This window comes from Pestalotiopsis fici (assembly GCF_000516985.1).
Source record: "Pestalotiopsis fici W106-1 unplaced genomic scaffold PFICI_Scf_11, whole genome shotgun sequence".
Taxonomy (NCBI): Eukaryota; Fungi; Ascomycota; class Sordariomycetes; order Amphisphaeriales; family Sporocadaceae; genus Pestalotiopsis; species Pestalotiopsis fici.
The window spans coordinates 175994-190673 of record NW_006917101.1 but is presented as its reverse complement, the minus strand read 5'-3'; the positions used below and the strand labels follow the sequence as shown (position 1 = coordinate 190673).

Here is a 14680-nt window from a genome sequence, read left to right as displayed (position 1 = left end):
CTCTCTCTCTCTCTCTCTCTCTCTCTCTCTCTCTCTCTCTCTCTCTCTCTCTCTCTCTCTCTCTCTCTCTCTCTCTCTCTCTCTCTCTCTCTCTCTCTTTCTCTCACCAGTTTGAAGTGCTGCATTCAATAGCTGCGCTCACTACAATCATGGACCAAACCCTTCGTGGAAAAAATCCCGTAATCTCTTGTGTACAAACCTCGATGATAACGACGACATTCCAGATAACTATAATTATCAGTCGCAATGAGCAAGATTACCTGCCATGATTGGGGCCAATGAGTGTATTGAATTGTATATAGCCGCCGGCGTCTTGTGGCGCTCCTATCGCCGGCCCGCCCCACATCCACTGTAAACGCAAGTTGCCGGGCTGGTCGATAGTCGCGGCATCTTGCGATGGCTCCACGCCTTGACAAGGTCATGGCTAACATTATTGAGCAGAAAAACGCAAGCAACATGCCAAGAAAAAAGAGAGGAAAAAATAGGAACAGTGTACTTTCGGGGGCACAAACATCGACATTACCAGCGTTGCTCTTGACGTTTGTGCGTCAAGTTCTCTTTGTGTAGACGTGGCGAGAAAATGTCCCTACCACCAGCCCTGGAGGAGCAATGCGCTGCCAAAAAGGCAGAGCAGCTATCCAAAATCCCAAAGGACTGGCTCATTGATTCCCCTGCTCACGACACCTTGAGTGTGATTGATTTCCCCTCCACTTGTACAGATATACTCAACGACAAAGAGATCGAAATTACCGAGTTGGACGATATCGATGAGCTTTTAGGGCGACTGGCCAAAGGCGTTTGGGGCGCAGAAGAAGTAACCAGAGCTTACTGCAAGAGGGCAATCATAGCTCACCAGCTTGTAAAACAAAATAAAAATAAAGAAAGACCCCGTCTTCTCCCACAAAAGCTGACGCACCATGAGACAGACCAACTGTTTGACCGAGTTTTGGATCGAGGATGCGATATCACAAGCACGACGGCTCGACGAGATCCGTCTCGAGATTGGTCCCGTGGGGCCTTTGCACGGTCTTCCCGTCTCTCTCAAGGATCAGTGAGTTGAGGAGTCGTCTCGAAACCAAAGTACGCATTCGCCGGATTGCTGACGACATTTTCCATCACACAAGGTTCGATGTAGCTGGTACTGAGAACAACATGGGCTTGGCTAGTTGGCTGGGGCGAAAGTGTAAAGACGACGCAGCATTAGTCACCATACTTCGCAAGTCGGGTGCAGTAATCTTCGCGAGTAAGCCAAGTGATCAGCTACAATCCAGCGGAACGAGTCGAATCATTGTCTATCGAACTAAATTGCCTCTAGGAACGAATGTGCCAATGGCCATCATGATGCCAGAAACAGTAAACCAGCAAGTTCATCCCTCAAAAATCCCCAATGACAAGTATTAAGTAATGACACTTCCCACAAAAGTGTCTATGGAAGAACTGTCAATCCACGAAATCGAAACTTGACATCTGGGGGCAGCAGTGGTGGTGAAGCTGCTCTGCTGGCACTGAAAGGCAGTCCGCTGGGAGTAGGAACAGACGTGAGCTTGCAAAAAAGACACCCTTGACTCAAGATATCATTTTGCCCGGACTAATCAATCCCCCAAAAAGCTTGGTGGCTCCATTCGCAACCCGGCATGCTTAAACGCTCTGTATGGTCTAAAGCCCAGCACTAGGCGGATGCCTTACTGGGGAGCTTGCAATACGCTCGTTGGACAAGAGTCCATCGAAAGCTCGGTTGGGCCATTGAGTCGAACCTTGTCTGGTTGCGCCACCTTTTTCAAGACCATCTTGCAAGGTCAGCCTTGGAATCTAGACCCCAAGGTTCTCGAAATGCCGTGGAGAGAGACCATGTTCAACTTGGAGCACCTGGGGGGAAACAAGGCGAAAATGTGCTTTGCGTTCATGGAAGACGATGGGTTGGTGAGGTGCCAGCCACCTGTACGGAGAGCCATGAGAGAGGCCGTCGAGGCCGTGAGACAAGCCGGACACACGGGTGAGGTTGATTCATGCCACCGCCGATATGACTCTTCTCTTAACGATGGATGATAGTGATACCATGGAATCCGGTTGATCACCAACATGCCATCTCCATCCTACAACGCACGTTTGCATCGGACAGTGGTGAAGAATTCAAAATACTCTTTGGAGAATCAGGCGAGGTACGGATGTTTCCAGCCTTATGACGACTGACCTCATTGGTAGAACTGGCGCTGATGTTGCGACAGCCACTCTTACCTGGAATCGACGATGTCTCGGCTTTTCCTCCAATCACCGTCAATGCATTCTGGAGGCTGTGTACTGAGCGAGAAGCATACGTGAGTCGGAAGATAAGTCATGGCTCCTAGTGTGTAACACGGCTGACGTTTTGTGGCCGGCCAGCGAAAACAATACCTAGACGCATGGCTTGCTTCGGCTTCCCTAACCTCTACGGGAAGGCCCATCGACGCAATCATCTGCCCCGTCGCCCCCTTTCCGCCTCCGACTCACGGAAACTACATATATGCTGGGTACACTTGTGTTTGGAATGTCTTGGACCTCCCCAGCGTGGCTATTCCGGTCACGGTTGTTGATCAAGTTCTTGACCAACCAGAGGCAGATTACAAACCACGAAACGAGATGGACGCAAAGGTCTACGAAATGTACAAGAGCCCGGAATTATTTCGCAACGGGCCGGTCGGAATACAGGTGATAAGCCGAAGATGGCACGAGGAGGAATGTCTAGGCCTAGCAAGAATTGTTGACGAGGCTTTAAAGCAGAGGAAGACTTGACCTTTGTCCACGGAATGAGACGTGGGATATGGGATAAAGTAATAGATTCGAATGTTATAACGTTTGAGAAAAATCACAATGATCTAGTATGATTAAATTTTCGGTCAAAGTAGACTCATCTCGGTTTTCATTCGTCTTGACTTTATTTTAAGAAGAGATAAACGAGGTATCATTTCTCGATGTTGACAATCGCAAACAATCACTAGACCGGCTGCTCATTATCGCTTTGACTCCCAGGGTCCACCGATACTATAAAGTTCTTTTCATCTGGTAAATCTAGGCAAGTAAGATAACTTATCAAGAACCCGCCCCCCCAAGAACCCGTTATCAATATAAAGCCGGAAGACTTAGCGACGCCTTATCAATACACCGAAGGCCCTAGGATCAGTACTAGAGACGCCAAGAAGCCAGGGGGAGTATTGATATGGTACCTATATTATATATGGACCTTTGAGTTCCTATTAGGAAGGGTACATACCTATTGAAACAGTGTTGCCTCATCATGTCGAATCCCTCAATCGCACCAAAGGTGCTCGTTACAGGCACTACTGGTCTGATTGGTGTAAGCAGCTGCTCTCGCGGAACATCTACCTCAAGTACATAGAAGATAACTAATTGTTTGGAACCCAGACACCGATTGCACTCGAGATAGCAAACGCCGGCTTCCCGATTCGCGGAACCTCTCGATCCCAAGACCGGGCGGCAGCATGGAGTGCAAAGTATTATCATGTCAAGATCGACTGGATCATTATAAAAGACCATGCGGCCAGCACACATGAAACCTACAAGGAAGCCATCAAGGGCTGCGGCGCTGTAGTTCACGTTGCGGGACCTTACACGTTGCAGCATGCTGTATGTGCTCCCCGGGCAACCGCGCAGAAGATAGCTGTCCGTTGTACTAAAATGAGCACCCTGTTTTTCCTTTGGCATAGAAAGGAGAGGATATCATGATACCCCAGACCCAAGGAGTCGAGGCTATCCTTCACGCCTGTTCCAAAGAACTTAGTGTGAAGCGACTCGTTTACACCAGTACAGTCGCGGCGATCAACAATGACCCCCATCTTGGCATCGATATTAAAAAGGTGTACGTCACGACTTTTTACAGAACCATATTTACATCATATCGTATTCGTATCTAATAGGGTTTGTCTCTAGCTACTCTGAGCATGATTGGAACCCTACCACCTGGGAGAAAGGCGCAAGCGCAACTGGTCAACACATGGCAGTGACAAGTTACTGTAAGCCCACTTTCTATTCTCCCATTTCTGAGGTGCCAAATCCATTTACGAATCAAACAAAGGCTGCGGTAAAACACTTGCCGAGAAGAGGGCATGGGAATTCATGTCAGAGGAGAAGCCCCATTTCGATCTGGTCGCGCTCTGCCCAGGCACCGTTTACGGTCGACCCATGCAGGTCTTGAATGGCGTCCAGGACTTGGACGCCGCACATGCCAGTAAGAAAATCACTTTAAACCCGCCTCTCGTCAAGAGAATACATATTGGCTTGAAAAAAAACTTACCAAATGATTACAGGATTATGGCACCATATAACACATGCTTTGGAAGTGGTCCCTGGAGATCCAAGTCCGGTAGGATTATATGAGGCTCACTCAACAAACTCCAGTAGACTAAATGATGCCACAGGTCTTTACCAACATTTTCGACTTGGCGGAAGCACATCTCAAGGCTCTTACATGGCCCAAGTGCTCAGGACAGCGATACATGATTGTACGTGGTTTAAACCCCCCATCACCCCTCCTTGCAGTATACAAATGCTGACAATATTCGCGACAGGTTTCGGGAAGCTATTCCTACGCTCGAATATTCGCCCTCTTCCGCAACCTCTTTCCAGAACAGGCCCAAAGATTCCCCGTCATCCCCAACGATGGTCTCCCTTTGGAACCGAGCTTTGTAAATGACTGTTCAAAGGCCGAAAAGGAACTAGGAATGCGATGGCGGACACTGGATGAGACCGTCTTGGAAGCTGGACGAGCCTTGTTCGAGCTAGAATCAAGAGTTTGAGATGGGCATGAAACGCCACCGTGAGAAACGAATTAGAAAGTAAACGAATGTGTTTTCTAGCTACTGTGCCACAAGAGTGATGATCTTTAGGTTAATGACTATTGAATCTATGGTTGGTTGGGTGTAGCTAAAAGTGTGGTGTAGATTAGAAGGCGGAAAGCTGTTGCAGCTGCGGGGAGAGCTAGGTACTCTGTACAATGTAACTAGTATGTACCTACCCTTCAGCGCTGGTGCCTAGCACCTAACAATATACTCACTCTCATTAGTGGCTCTTTTCCAGAAATGTTGCCAGTACGTGGACCATAACCATAGATGCAGTCCCAGCAGCCAACTAGATCCCTTGTGGCCGATAAAGAATGTTTCCCATCGGAGACGGGCATGGCACGGCTACCAACGCTATCCATACCAGTAATGTCGAGTATCGTGCCTAGGGTGGAAAGTGTTTCGGATCTTCCGCTGAACTGCCAAGCCAGTGAATCTATACGACGTCGGGAGCAGCGACAAGTCGCCTCTACCCCAGTCCAGTCCTCGATGTGAGGCCCCAGAAGAATTCGCTTATACCGTCACGAGACCTCAAATGCTCACGTTTCCAATCGTCCGTTGGGGGTTTTGCATCGTCAGATCTTGAGATCGTAAGACGGTAACGAAAATGTCTATCGTTTCAATTAGTAGAGAAAGCTCAGAGTAGGTTTTCCGAGTTCGCGGCTTTGTATTCTGTCAAATCGGGTTTCACTTTTTCTTCTCCAGCTATAATTAGACGCGCCATCCTTCTTTTCTTTATTCATATATATTTACATCTTCCACTCTGGACCACACACTAATTCGAGAGGGACAGGTCCAAGCTTCGAAAAGAAGACGTACATCGTCTTGCCGCAAGTCTTTCTGTGGAGATCGATATAGACGATGCGAATGATTATCTTATTCTCTTGCAATCTTTAGAGTCTGTTTCGAATCGTATCATAGATGCACCAGAGTATGTAGAGCCAGCGCTTCGAGCTCAGCCCGTCGTCGGGAACCGCAACTATTGGAAGCCCGCCAGAGAGAACAATCCTATGAATGCATGGAGTCATCGATGTGAGCTAGAGTCGTCCCAGCCATCCAACGACTTACTAAGAGGCCGCACCTTGGCGATTAAGGACAACATCTCGGTCGGTGGACTCCCGACTACCCTCGGCACATTTGATAAAGTCTTGTCTCCCGATGGCTCCCCTCCGGCGATATCCCCGATTGACGCGTCGGTGGTGTCCAGGATTCTCTCGGCCGGTGGCGTTATCAAGGGATCGTCCACCTGCGAGAATCACTGCGCGTCACCGCTGTCCTTTACGTCAGCCACCGGACCGGTTCACCACCCTCTTTTACATGGATACACAAGCGGTGGAAGCAGCAGTGGCTCGAGCGCACTCGTTGCCGCGTGTGAGCTCATGCGGCGAGGCGCGGTTGTTAATCTGGGAGAGGTCGCCGAACTCGCCATTGGTAGCGACCAGGCTGGATCCGTCAGAATCCCGGCTTCATTCACCGGTATCTACGGGCTCAAACCGACATTTGGACTTGTGCCGTACACCGGAGCTTCTTCCATGTCGCCCATGATAGATCACTTGGGACCTTTAGCGTCAAACCTGGAAGACCTTGCTACTCTATTAAAGGTCATGGCCGGGTATGATGGATTAGACCCACGAACGACCCCGGAAAGTCCCTTGTTGGAGGATGTGAAGGATTACCCAAAGCTTCTCTCAGATTTCCGAGATGAGCTCGCAGAGGCATCTGTCGGTAGCTCGAGGCGCATGAAAGTCGGGTTCCTCGTTGAATCATTCCAAATCCCAGGATTGGCACCAAATGTACGTGATGCGGTAAGACTTGCAGCAGAACACTTCAGAGCTGCTGGAGCGGATGTTACTGATGTCTCAGTACCGCTTCATCTGGACGGCCCAATCATTTGGGCTGCTGCCACTCGGCCGTCGATGTCTGATTTTCTCTGCCAGGGTAAGACTGGAGGCCATCTGACGTTTCTTCCTCCTCATATACAGCCACAGTGGCCCCCAAAACAAGAGGCGTTTGATTTGCTTTCTGCTTCTAACCCTGCTCTTGTTAATATCATGCTCAGTGGGCAATTTGCGCACAGTCATTTTGGCACATCGCTAGAGGCCAAGGCGCACCGCATGGTATTTGAGCTCCGGGCAGCATACGATGAAGCACTCAAGGATGTGGACGTATTGGTCACCCCCTGCGCCCCTACAGTTGCTGTGCCGCATCCAGAGCCCGGAGATCGAGGGCTGAGGAGGCTGAACAGTATCATTGGGGTCACCAACAACACATGTCCTTTCAACATAACTGGCCATCCGGCTATGAGTGTTCCCTGTGGAACTGCATCTAACCCAGAGCACCCTGATGTGCAATTGCCCATCGGGATGCAAATAGTTGGGAGAAGATGGCAAGATGAGACCGTATTTATGGCTGCGGCACTGTTCGAGCAAGGGGTTGAAGCAAGTAATCAAGACAAATAGCTTTGCACAAGTGTAGTCGAGAATCAATAAATAAAACTTCCAGATCTGTCGTATGCCACGCGTGTGCTCTCTTTGTCTCTATAATTTTTGGTTCAATTGCAAAAAGTCAGATCTGAGATCTGTCCAACGCACCTGGTAAATGCGAAATCATCACCACGAGATCATGGCAACTACAACGACTGATGAATGGCAGTACCAAGAGAGCAGTTGGTGGTACCGCATCTTCTATTCCGGCTTCACAGTCAAGAGAATTCCATACCCACACATTGATTATGTGCGCATGTGGAGAGTAGCCTTGATAAAGCGGCATCAAGATGTAAGCGCCGTTTCACACTGAACGTTCATAATACTCGTAGCTGGGATTATCATTTGCTAAAGCACGTGCGAAGTTCCTTATTGTATGAGATTAAATCCCAGGACCGCTTTTCCTTCCTCTGATACATCATCAAAACCCTTGTAACCTTTCAACTTGGTCTCATCCGTTGTGACATTCAAACAGTCTGGAGGGCAACGGCCAGCCAAAGCAGCCTCCAGTTGCTTTTTTACATAATCTTGATTAGTGGGTGTCGTCGGGCAGGCTGCAACATAAACAACACTTGCGTCGCCGTCACCAAAGTGGTCAGGATCCACGGCATGGCACATCTATACGTAGTTAGTTCAACCTAATTCTTTGACACCTCGGGTACACCCTGCTTACATCTGTGTGCCACCACACTGTGTCTCCAGGCTGCATCTCGGGAATGAACGTGAGGCAGTCTTTCAAGCGCAGGTGCGGGTGAGAGCTGGGACTCAGCCGCTGGCTTTGCTCCTTGATCGTCCCAGGAAACCAGCTCGAGTCTGGATCAAAAGTCCACTCCTCTGCTTTCATCACATCTTCCTCCTTGGCCGGGGGCTTGAAGAATGGCCGCAACATGACATAGGCGATGACGGCAGAGACTTCGGGGTAGAGCAACAGTGAACCGACGGACGGCGATGTAGGCGTCAATGCCGTCCAGCCTTGGAAAGCGCGAAAGACTACCGAGTGTGCCTTGGCCTCGAACAAGAATTGATTGGCGTCCTTGCGCACCTCGAGGTCATAGGGATCATGCTGCTCAGGATATCCGGATAGAATCTTGGCATATACATCGCGGTATCGAGGATCTGCCCAGCGGCAAAGACTCCCGGCATCAATGTGTGGTCCAAGGGTCAGGAAGGGTTGTCTGGGAGGTCTAATCCGAGTCGCATCCGTGTAGCTTAGGGGTTGAGAAGAGGTTGTGCCCGAGGCGTCGTGATACAGGGAGTTTAGTGACTTTTGCACCAGTATCTGATTAGGATGCGTTCGGACCGCCACTTGCGTCGGTGAATTGTAGAGGTTGAACATTATAGGGGACTCTGCAGGCCATCCCATGATGTCGCCCTGGTTTCGGACCACAAAGTCCTTGAGGTTCTCGAACATGGATGTAGCCTCTTCGCGATCGAGAACGCCGCGCACGATACAACAGCCGCTAGATTTCACCTCCGAGCGTCTTTCCTCCGATAGACCGCCGGGACCAAAGTCCTCGATTCCTAGAACCGGGATCGCGTCGCTTCCAAGCTTCGCAAGTCTCTCGGTTACGACTTCGAGTTGTTTGCAGACCTTGAGCCAGCCTTGGCGGAGGGCAGCTTCTCCATACTGCGCAATGACCTCGGCCTTGGCCTTCGAGGAGCTGGTGAAGGTGTCCTCAGAGACGCTCGCAGGAGGATCAAGAAACTCGTTCCATAATGGCCAATTGGTTATTTTAACTGCCATGATTTAAATGGCGAATCTTTGCGTAATAAATATAGCCAAATTTGCTAATGTATTTGCAATAAAAATGAAGTGTCTCAACCATGGAAGGTCGTGCATGGACCGACGGAGACAGACCTTTTTATCTTGTCGAACTAACAATAACTGTCGTTTCCAACTACGAATGCGGAGAACCTGGACAACTACAAGGCGATCTCAGCACGATCAGACTGGGTCGGATTGTCAGAACAATGCATTGGCTGGGTCGTGGGATACTAATTGGGGCACGGCGGTCGATCCGATGGAAAAGTGTCGGGATTCCCGAAGCCAAGTTATCCATGAACTAAAACCTTATCTTTGGCTTTTGTTTGATACCTCGCCCATGTAACTCTCCCTTTGTGATGGATAATGATATAGTACTTACAGCCATTCCCTCCATCCGCTCCCTGTCTACTTAATGTAGAGAAGGGTAGCGGTTGAGGGATTCATCTCTGTTTATCTCTTCCCAACTGTGCAAGACGAAGCCTATACAGCAATCACGATGCTGGGACTCAGTAAAATTATGTTGCTCATCTGCCTGGTGGCAGCACTCAACTGTGCGACCATTGGCTATGATGCTAGCATGATGTCTTCCCTCAACATCTTGGTATGTCCCCATTTCCGTGTTACCTTGCTCAGCATTGCTAAATATTCCCAGTCTGAGTTCCAGAGGCAATTCGAAATTGATACACAACTCAAAGGTCTCTTGACGGCAATTCAAAATCTCGGTTCCATTGTTGCAGGTTTCTTCGTTGGCAGCCTTGTCGACAAGTATGGTCGAAAAGGCGGTATCCTGATCGCCTCCCTGATCGTTCTCATATCTTGTGTCTTGCACTCTACCGCGACCACCAAAGCCCAACTCTTCGTCGCCCGAATCCTCATTGGCGTTGCAAAGTCTGTGGATATCGCTGCCGTACCGACCTACCTCGTCGAACTGGCCCCACCAACACGTCGTGGTTTAATCGCTGGTCTTTACTGGGCATGTTGGCTTCTTGGTGCCATTTTATCCTCGGCGGTTGGTTATGGAGCAAGAAGCATATCTGGACAATGGTCGTGGAGGCTTATCTGTATTTGCATGGCCGGCCCTGCTTTGTCGTGCATCATATCCCTTTTCTTCATTCCCGAGTCCCCCCGATGGTTACTCTCACGTGGCCGGGACCGCGAAGCACTTACCATTCTCGCCAAGTTCCATGGCAAGGGTGATGAGTCTAATCCTCTGGTCGTTGCCCAGTTCCGAGAGATCAGAGAGTCCATCACCTTTGAGCAGGAGAACAGATTTGAGTCCTACTTTGCATGGTGGAAGGCATTCGTTTCAGTCAAGGCAAATCTCTATCGGGCTTTTATACTTATATCGTTGGGCATTTTCGAACAAACAATTGGTTCAAGCATCATTACCTTTTACCTCAGCAACGTGCTGGACCTGGCCGGAATCACTTCAGAGCAGGAGCAATTTGCTATCAATGTCAGCCAGAACTGCGTCGCATTCGTCTCGGCGCTTGTCGGCCTTTGCTTCATTGACAGAGTCGGCCGTATTCCCATGTTGGTTGCCGGCACAACTCTTTGTGCACTGGTTCTTGCGACCACGGCCGGCCTGACAGCTGCAGAGACAGATAATGCGCAAGGCAGGAATGGGATCATTGCAATGGTCTTTCTTTTCCAAATCGGCTACTCTTCCACTTGGACTCCTCTGTCATTCTCGTACTGCGCAGAAATTCTCAATTTCACCATTCGAGCCAAAGGCATGGCGTACGTTATCTTCTACCTATTCCATTTAAGACCAAACTAACGAATATCATGACAGCTTCTACAGCATATTTACTTCTTCTGCGGGCTTCTTCAACCAATATGTCATCCCCATTGGGTTGGACGGAATCGGATGGCGGCAAGTATTACCTTCCCTAGGTTTGGCGGATTCAACTGACAGATTCAAAGATTCTACATTGTGGGTGTCGTTTGGAATCTATTTGTTGCCACCGTCATCTTCTTTACATATCTCGAGACCAAAGATCTCACCTTGGAGCAGATTGACCAACGCTTTAATGGAGTGCCTCGTGACCAGCTCGTCGAGATTACTGAGGTATACAATGGGACCAAGCCCATTTCTGACGGTGAAATAATCAGAGATCCAACTTCCAAAGAACTAGTTACCAAAGTGTAGAACGGAGGGATGTGTGCTCAATAACACAAGACTCGGTTGCCTTGTCTGTCTTCTTTTTTCAGCCTTTACTTGAGAGGTATTGCTTTAAATTTCTTTTTGCTCCGATTTCAACTATTCGTTAAATATTGTGATGACGCTGCAGCATTATTTGCAGAAATTGCTCGGGGTTCTGGCGTTCTGACCAGACTAGATACTAAATAATAGATCGTTTAAGCAAATCCCCGCTACAACAAACGTTGGCTCGGTGTAGATTGATTCGGACACAAAATATTAGACCTTATACATGTGACCAAGTCCCGTTGTTCAGTGTGCACTGTGACAGATTTAATTAATTATTTACTTAATGAATAGTTTTCCTTTGCAATTTCTTTTATGGATATCTAAATCAAAATATTTTCTCTTATCTCTTTAATTATATTGTGGTGATCTTAAAGGGAGATATGGTGTTTCTATTAGCTGAGTTTCCGATTATAAAGCTTCGGTAGCGCTGCTAAAAGGCGTCCATGGCGGTGCCACCCCACCACCGCCACATCTACAAGGTCCAATATGGGCTAATGCTTTACTGGATCTACCATATATATATTACTTACCCCTCAACTTATCAGAGAAAGCTCATTACCAAGTCGTCCGATACAAGGGCACTTTGGAACCAAAATGGAGATACAAGCTGTAGTCGCCAAGGCCATGACATCTTGCCAACGCTGCTACAAGCGAAAGAAAAAATGCGATCGTACTTTACCACAATGCGAGAATTGTCGAGCAGCCGAAGTTGCATGTAGCTTCCTCGTTGATGATTGCCAGAACGGCACATATCCCGTCGCGTGAGTTCATCGACGCACGCTTATCTTTATCACCAAGATGAAAAAATCAAGACAACAAGCTGATATTAAACTAGGTTTGTGCGAGGCTTGGAAACCAGGATCCAAGAGCTGGAAGAAAAGCTTGCATTTTTATCAGCAACAGCCGGTGATGTCCCGATACAGCGACAACTATCTACCGAGAATGCTTCTCATAGCACACCGCCGCCACTTGAACATGCTAATCAAGGCATGAGCAGCCGCACAAGACTCACGATATCTGAGGCAGAAAGCCGAGCGCCAACAATAACCATGGCTGAAGAACTGAGGATACTCACCTTGGAGGCGACAGCAGAACGGCATTTTGGGGCAACCTCGGGTGTCTCTTTCGCAAATCTCACCCAGGCAATATTGAAACGTCTCACACCCGATCGGGCAGATTTCGTTTTCCGAAAAGACCAGAGAGACGATACAACAGTAGAAATCGATTGGGACTCGTCGCCCGAGTTGTTCAACCCTTCACTAGTCAACATTACTACTATCCTGGGCTTTGATTCAAGTTTGTTTGGACCTCTGCCTTTGTCGCACATCGTTGAGCCAGTGGGGTCTTTGGTAGATTTGACTTTACCTGGCCGATCTCGCACGGATGAGCTAGTTTCCTTCTATTTTGCTCACTCGCATACTTTGTATCCCATTCTCAATTACAACAGCTTCCTTGCTGACGTGGATAGTATTTATGAGGATTCAATGAACCTTGATACCCTCGTTTTATTTCGTTTCTGGATTGTTTTAGCCATCAGCCACTCTTCATACTGCTCCATCTCACTAGCTGAAGAATCAGAGGCCCTACTTTACTATAATAAGGCTCTTGAATACTCTGAAACAGCATGTGAATCTGGTGACATGGTATAAGCCATCTGAACATCCTTTTCGAATTTATTCATAGTGCTGACACGTCGAGGCAGGCCGCCCTTGAAATCACAACCCTTCAAGTATCATTCTCTTTCTTCAATCAGCTTGGGCCAAGTAAATCAGTCGTCTGTCGCGTCTTCGGCTTGGAAAGCTGACATATTCCCAGACACTTGGTTTCTCATCGGTATGGCTGCTCGTTTGGCCATCGGCCTTGGTTTGCATACGGCTGCGGCATACAAAAATCTCCCCTTTGATGTTGCAAATATGAGGAAAAGGCTTTTCTTTTCCATATACATGATGGATCGGTAAGTCAAGGTGGTAGAGCCATGACAGTGGTATTCGTAGTCGCTTTCTGATGGATTCTCTGGTTCATAGTGTTGCTTCCATGGCGCTTGGTCGCCCATTTGCGTTGCAAGACGACGATATCGAAATAGAGGTAACTTGGCCCTCCAATTGTTTTGCGGCCAATGGTTTTCTCACTGTTCTCTATCTAGCCATTTGCCGAGGCTGACGACAAGGATATCAATGCCTACGGCGTTCTCAATCAGGAGAGTCTAGAAACGCCTATGATGGCTGTTCCGTGCCATATTCTCAAGCTAAGAAGAATTGCAAGCAAAATCAGCCGACACGTTTACGGAAACCCAACAGCCATCAGGGAAAACATGCCACGTCGCGAGCAGATTGTGTTCAACCTCCACAAGGAGCTTATTGAATGGCGGCGTAGCACGCCATTCCCATTACCCGAGATCCATCCCCGGGTGCCGCACCTCAGCAGCAACTGGTACGATTTCAACTACTTCACCCACGTTTCTTTGCTATACAGACCGTCACCGCTATATCCTACCTTGGTGCCAGCCAATGTACGGAAACTCGCCGACGCGGCTTCAATGTCTATTCGCCAAGCGCACATAATGCATTGCCAGGAAAGGTTTGCTTACAACTGGTTAAACCTTCTCGCACTTTTTACGGCGGCACTTTCATTGATTTACGCTTCGACCGTCCAGCCAGATGAGCTCGTGGTTTACCTGCAACATAACCAGGTCATCAATAACCTGGAGCTCGTTCTGCAGTTATTTGACAGGTTGTACATCAAGTTCCCAGGAGCAAGGAATACCCAAGTGATACTTACTCGTGTCATTCGACGATATAAAGACATATGCGGATTGGACACTGCTGGACAGATTGTCATGTAACCACATGCTGTGTCACTGCTTGGAGAGACATGTTTCAACCTGACATGGCTGATTGTTATGAACGTCACGTCGCTCTACAATTATGTATGTGGGCTCGAGCAACAATAATCAGGTCAAACTTTGCGTAAAGAGAAAAAGTGATACCCTATTCCGTTATATATTTTATACTTTCATCCTTCTTGCCAGATAATAACGACGAAAACATGTAACTGGATCATCGTATCCTAGGTGATCAGACAGGAGTAAATTCATGAAGAGCAATGAAGGACAAATCGAAGTCCAGCTCGGAACCAATCAGCTCGAGCCATCTTCTGAGGTCGAGGACTCGTTCATTGTCGCAATCACTGAAGCCGGCTTCGATGAGTACTATTTGTTTCGTCGGGAGGTACTCAACTAACGAGAAGCGATACGATTGTCTCATGGTATGATCGGCATACTCGTCTCAAATACATCTCGCTTCGGAATATCCGGTCTCAATATTCAGTGACTTGGTTGGATGAAACCCATTATTGCCAATGAAGGCCAAGACAGTATTGTGTGCCCGGC

General features: G+C 48.3%; 5 protein-coding genes across 5 annotated transcripts; 4 read left to right on the top strand and 1 right to left on the bottom strand.

Moving 5' to 3' along the window:
- Positions 1-580: 580 nt before the first annotated feature.
- On the top strand, positions 581-2769 carry PFICI_13072 (uncharacterized protein; the record flags this gene model as incomplete). The annotated part of the gene is made up of 9 exons (XM_007841653.1): positions 581-859; positions 927-1051; positions 1125-1243; positions 1316-1394; positions 1424-1538; positions 1609-1993; positions 2050-2159; positions 2226-2315; positions 2380-2769. 9 exons carry the CDS (start codon positions 581-583, stop codon positions 2767-2769), a joined length of 1692 nt encoding a protein of 563 aa, XP_007839844.1.
- Positions 2770-3271: 502 nt separating this feature from the next.
- On the top strand, positions 3272-7291 carry PFICI_13071 (uncharacterized protein; the record flags this gene model as incomplete). Its single annotated transcript, XM_007841652.1, has 11 exons — positions 3272-3331; positions 3400-3621; positions 3702-3853; positions 3925-4007; positions 4070-4222; positions 4302-4357; positions 4413-4496; positions 4563-4765; positions 4935-4996; positions 5057-5081; positions 5626-7291. The coding sequence occupies 11 exons, from the start codon at positions 3272-3274 to the stop codon at positions 7289-7291; spliced, it is 2766 nt and encodes a 921-aa protein (XP_007839843.1).
- A 393-nt stretch (positions 7292-7684) lies between these two features.
- PFICI_13070 (uncharacterized protein) lies at positions 7685-9059 on the bottom strand (the record flags this gene model as incomplete). Its single annotated transcript, XM_007841651.1, has 2 exons — positions 7685-7933; positions 7989-9059. The coding sequence occupies 2 exons, from the start codon at positions 9057-9059 to the stop codon at positions 7685-7687; spliced, it is 1320 nt and encodes a 439-aa protein (XP_007839842.1).
- A 517-nt stretch (positions 9060-9576) lies between these two features.
- PFICI_13069 (uncharacterized protein) lies at positions 9577-11232 on the top strand (the record flags this gene model as incomplete). Its single annotated transcript, XM_007841650.1, has 4 exons — positions 9577-9681; positions 9733-10820; positions 10876-10935; positions 11007-11232. 4 exons carry the CDS (start codon positions 9577-9579, stop codon positions 11230-11232), a joined length of 1479 nt encoding a protein of 492 aa, XP_007839841.1.
- A 654-nt stretch (positions 11233-11886) lies between these two features.
- Positions 11887-14134, top strand: PFICI_13068 (uncharacterized protein; the record flags this gene model as incomplete). The annotated part of the gene is made up of 6 exons (XM_007841649.1): positions 11887-12053; positions 12128-12935; positions 12995-13055; positions 13108-13246; positions 13317-13377; positions 13436-14134. 6 exons carry the CDS (start codon positions 11887-11889, stop codon positions 14132-14134), a joined length of 1935 nt encoding a protein of 644 aa, XP_007839840.1.
- Positions 14135-14680: the final 546 nt, after the last annotated feature.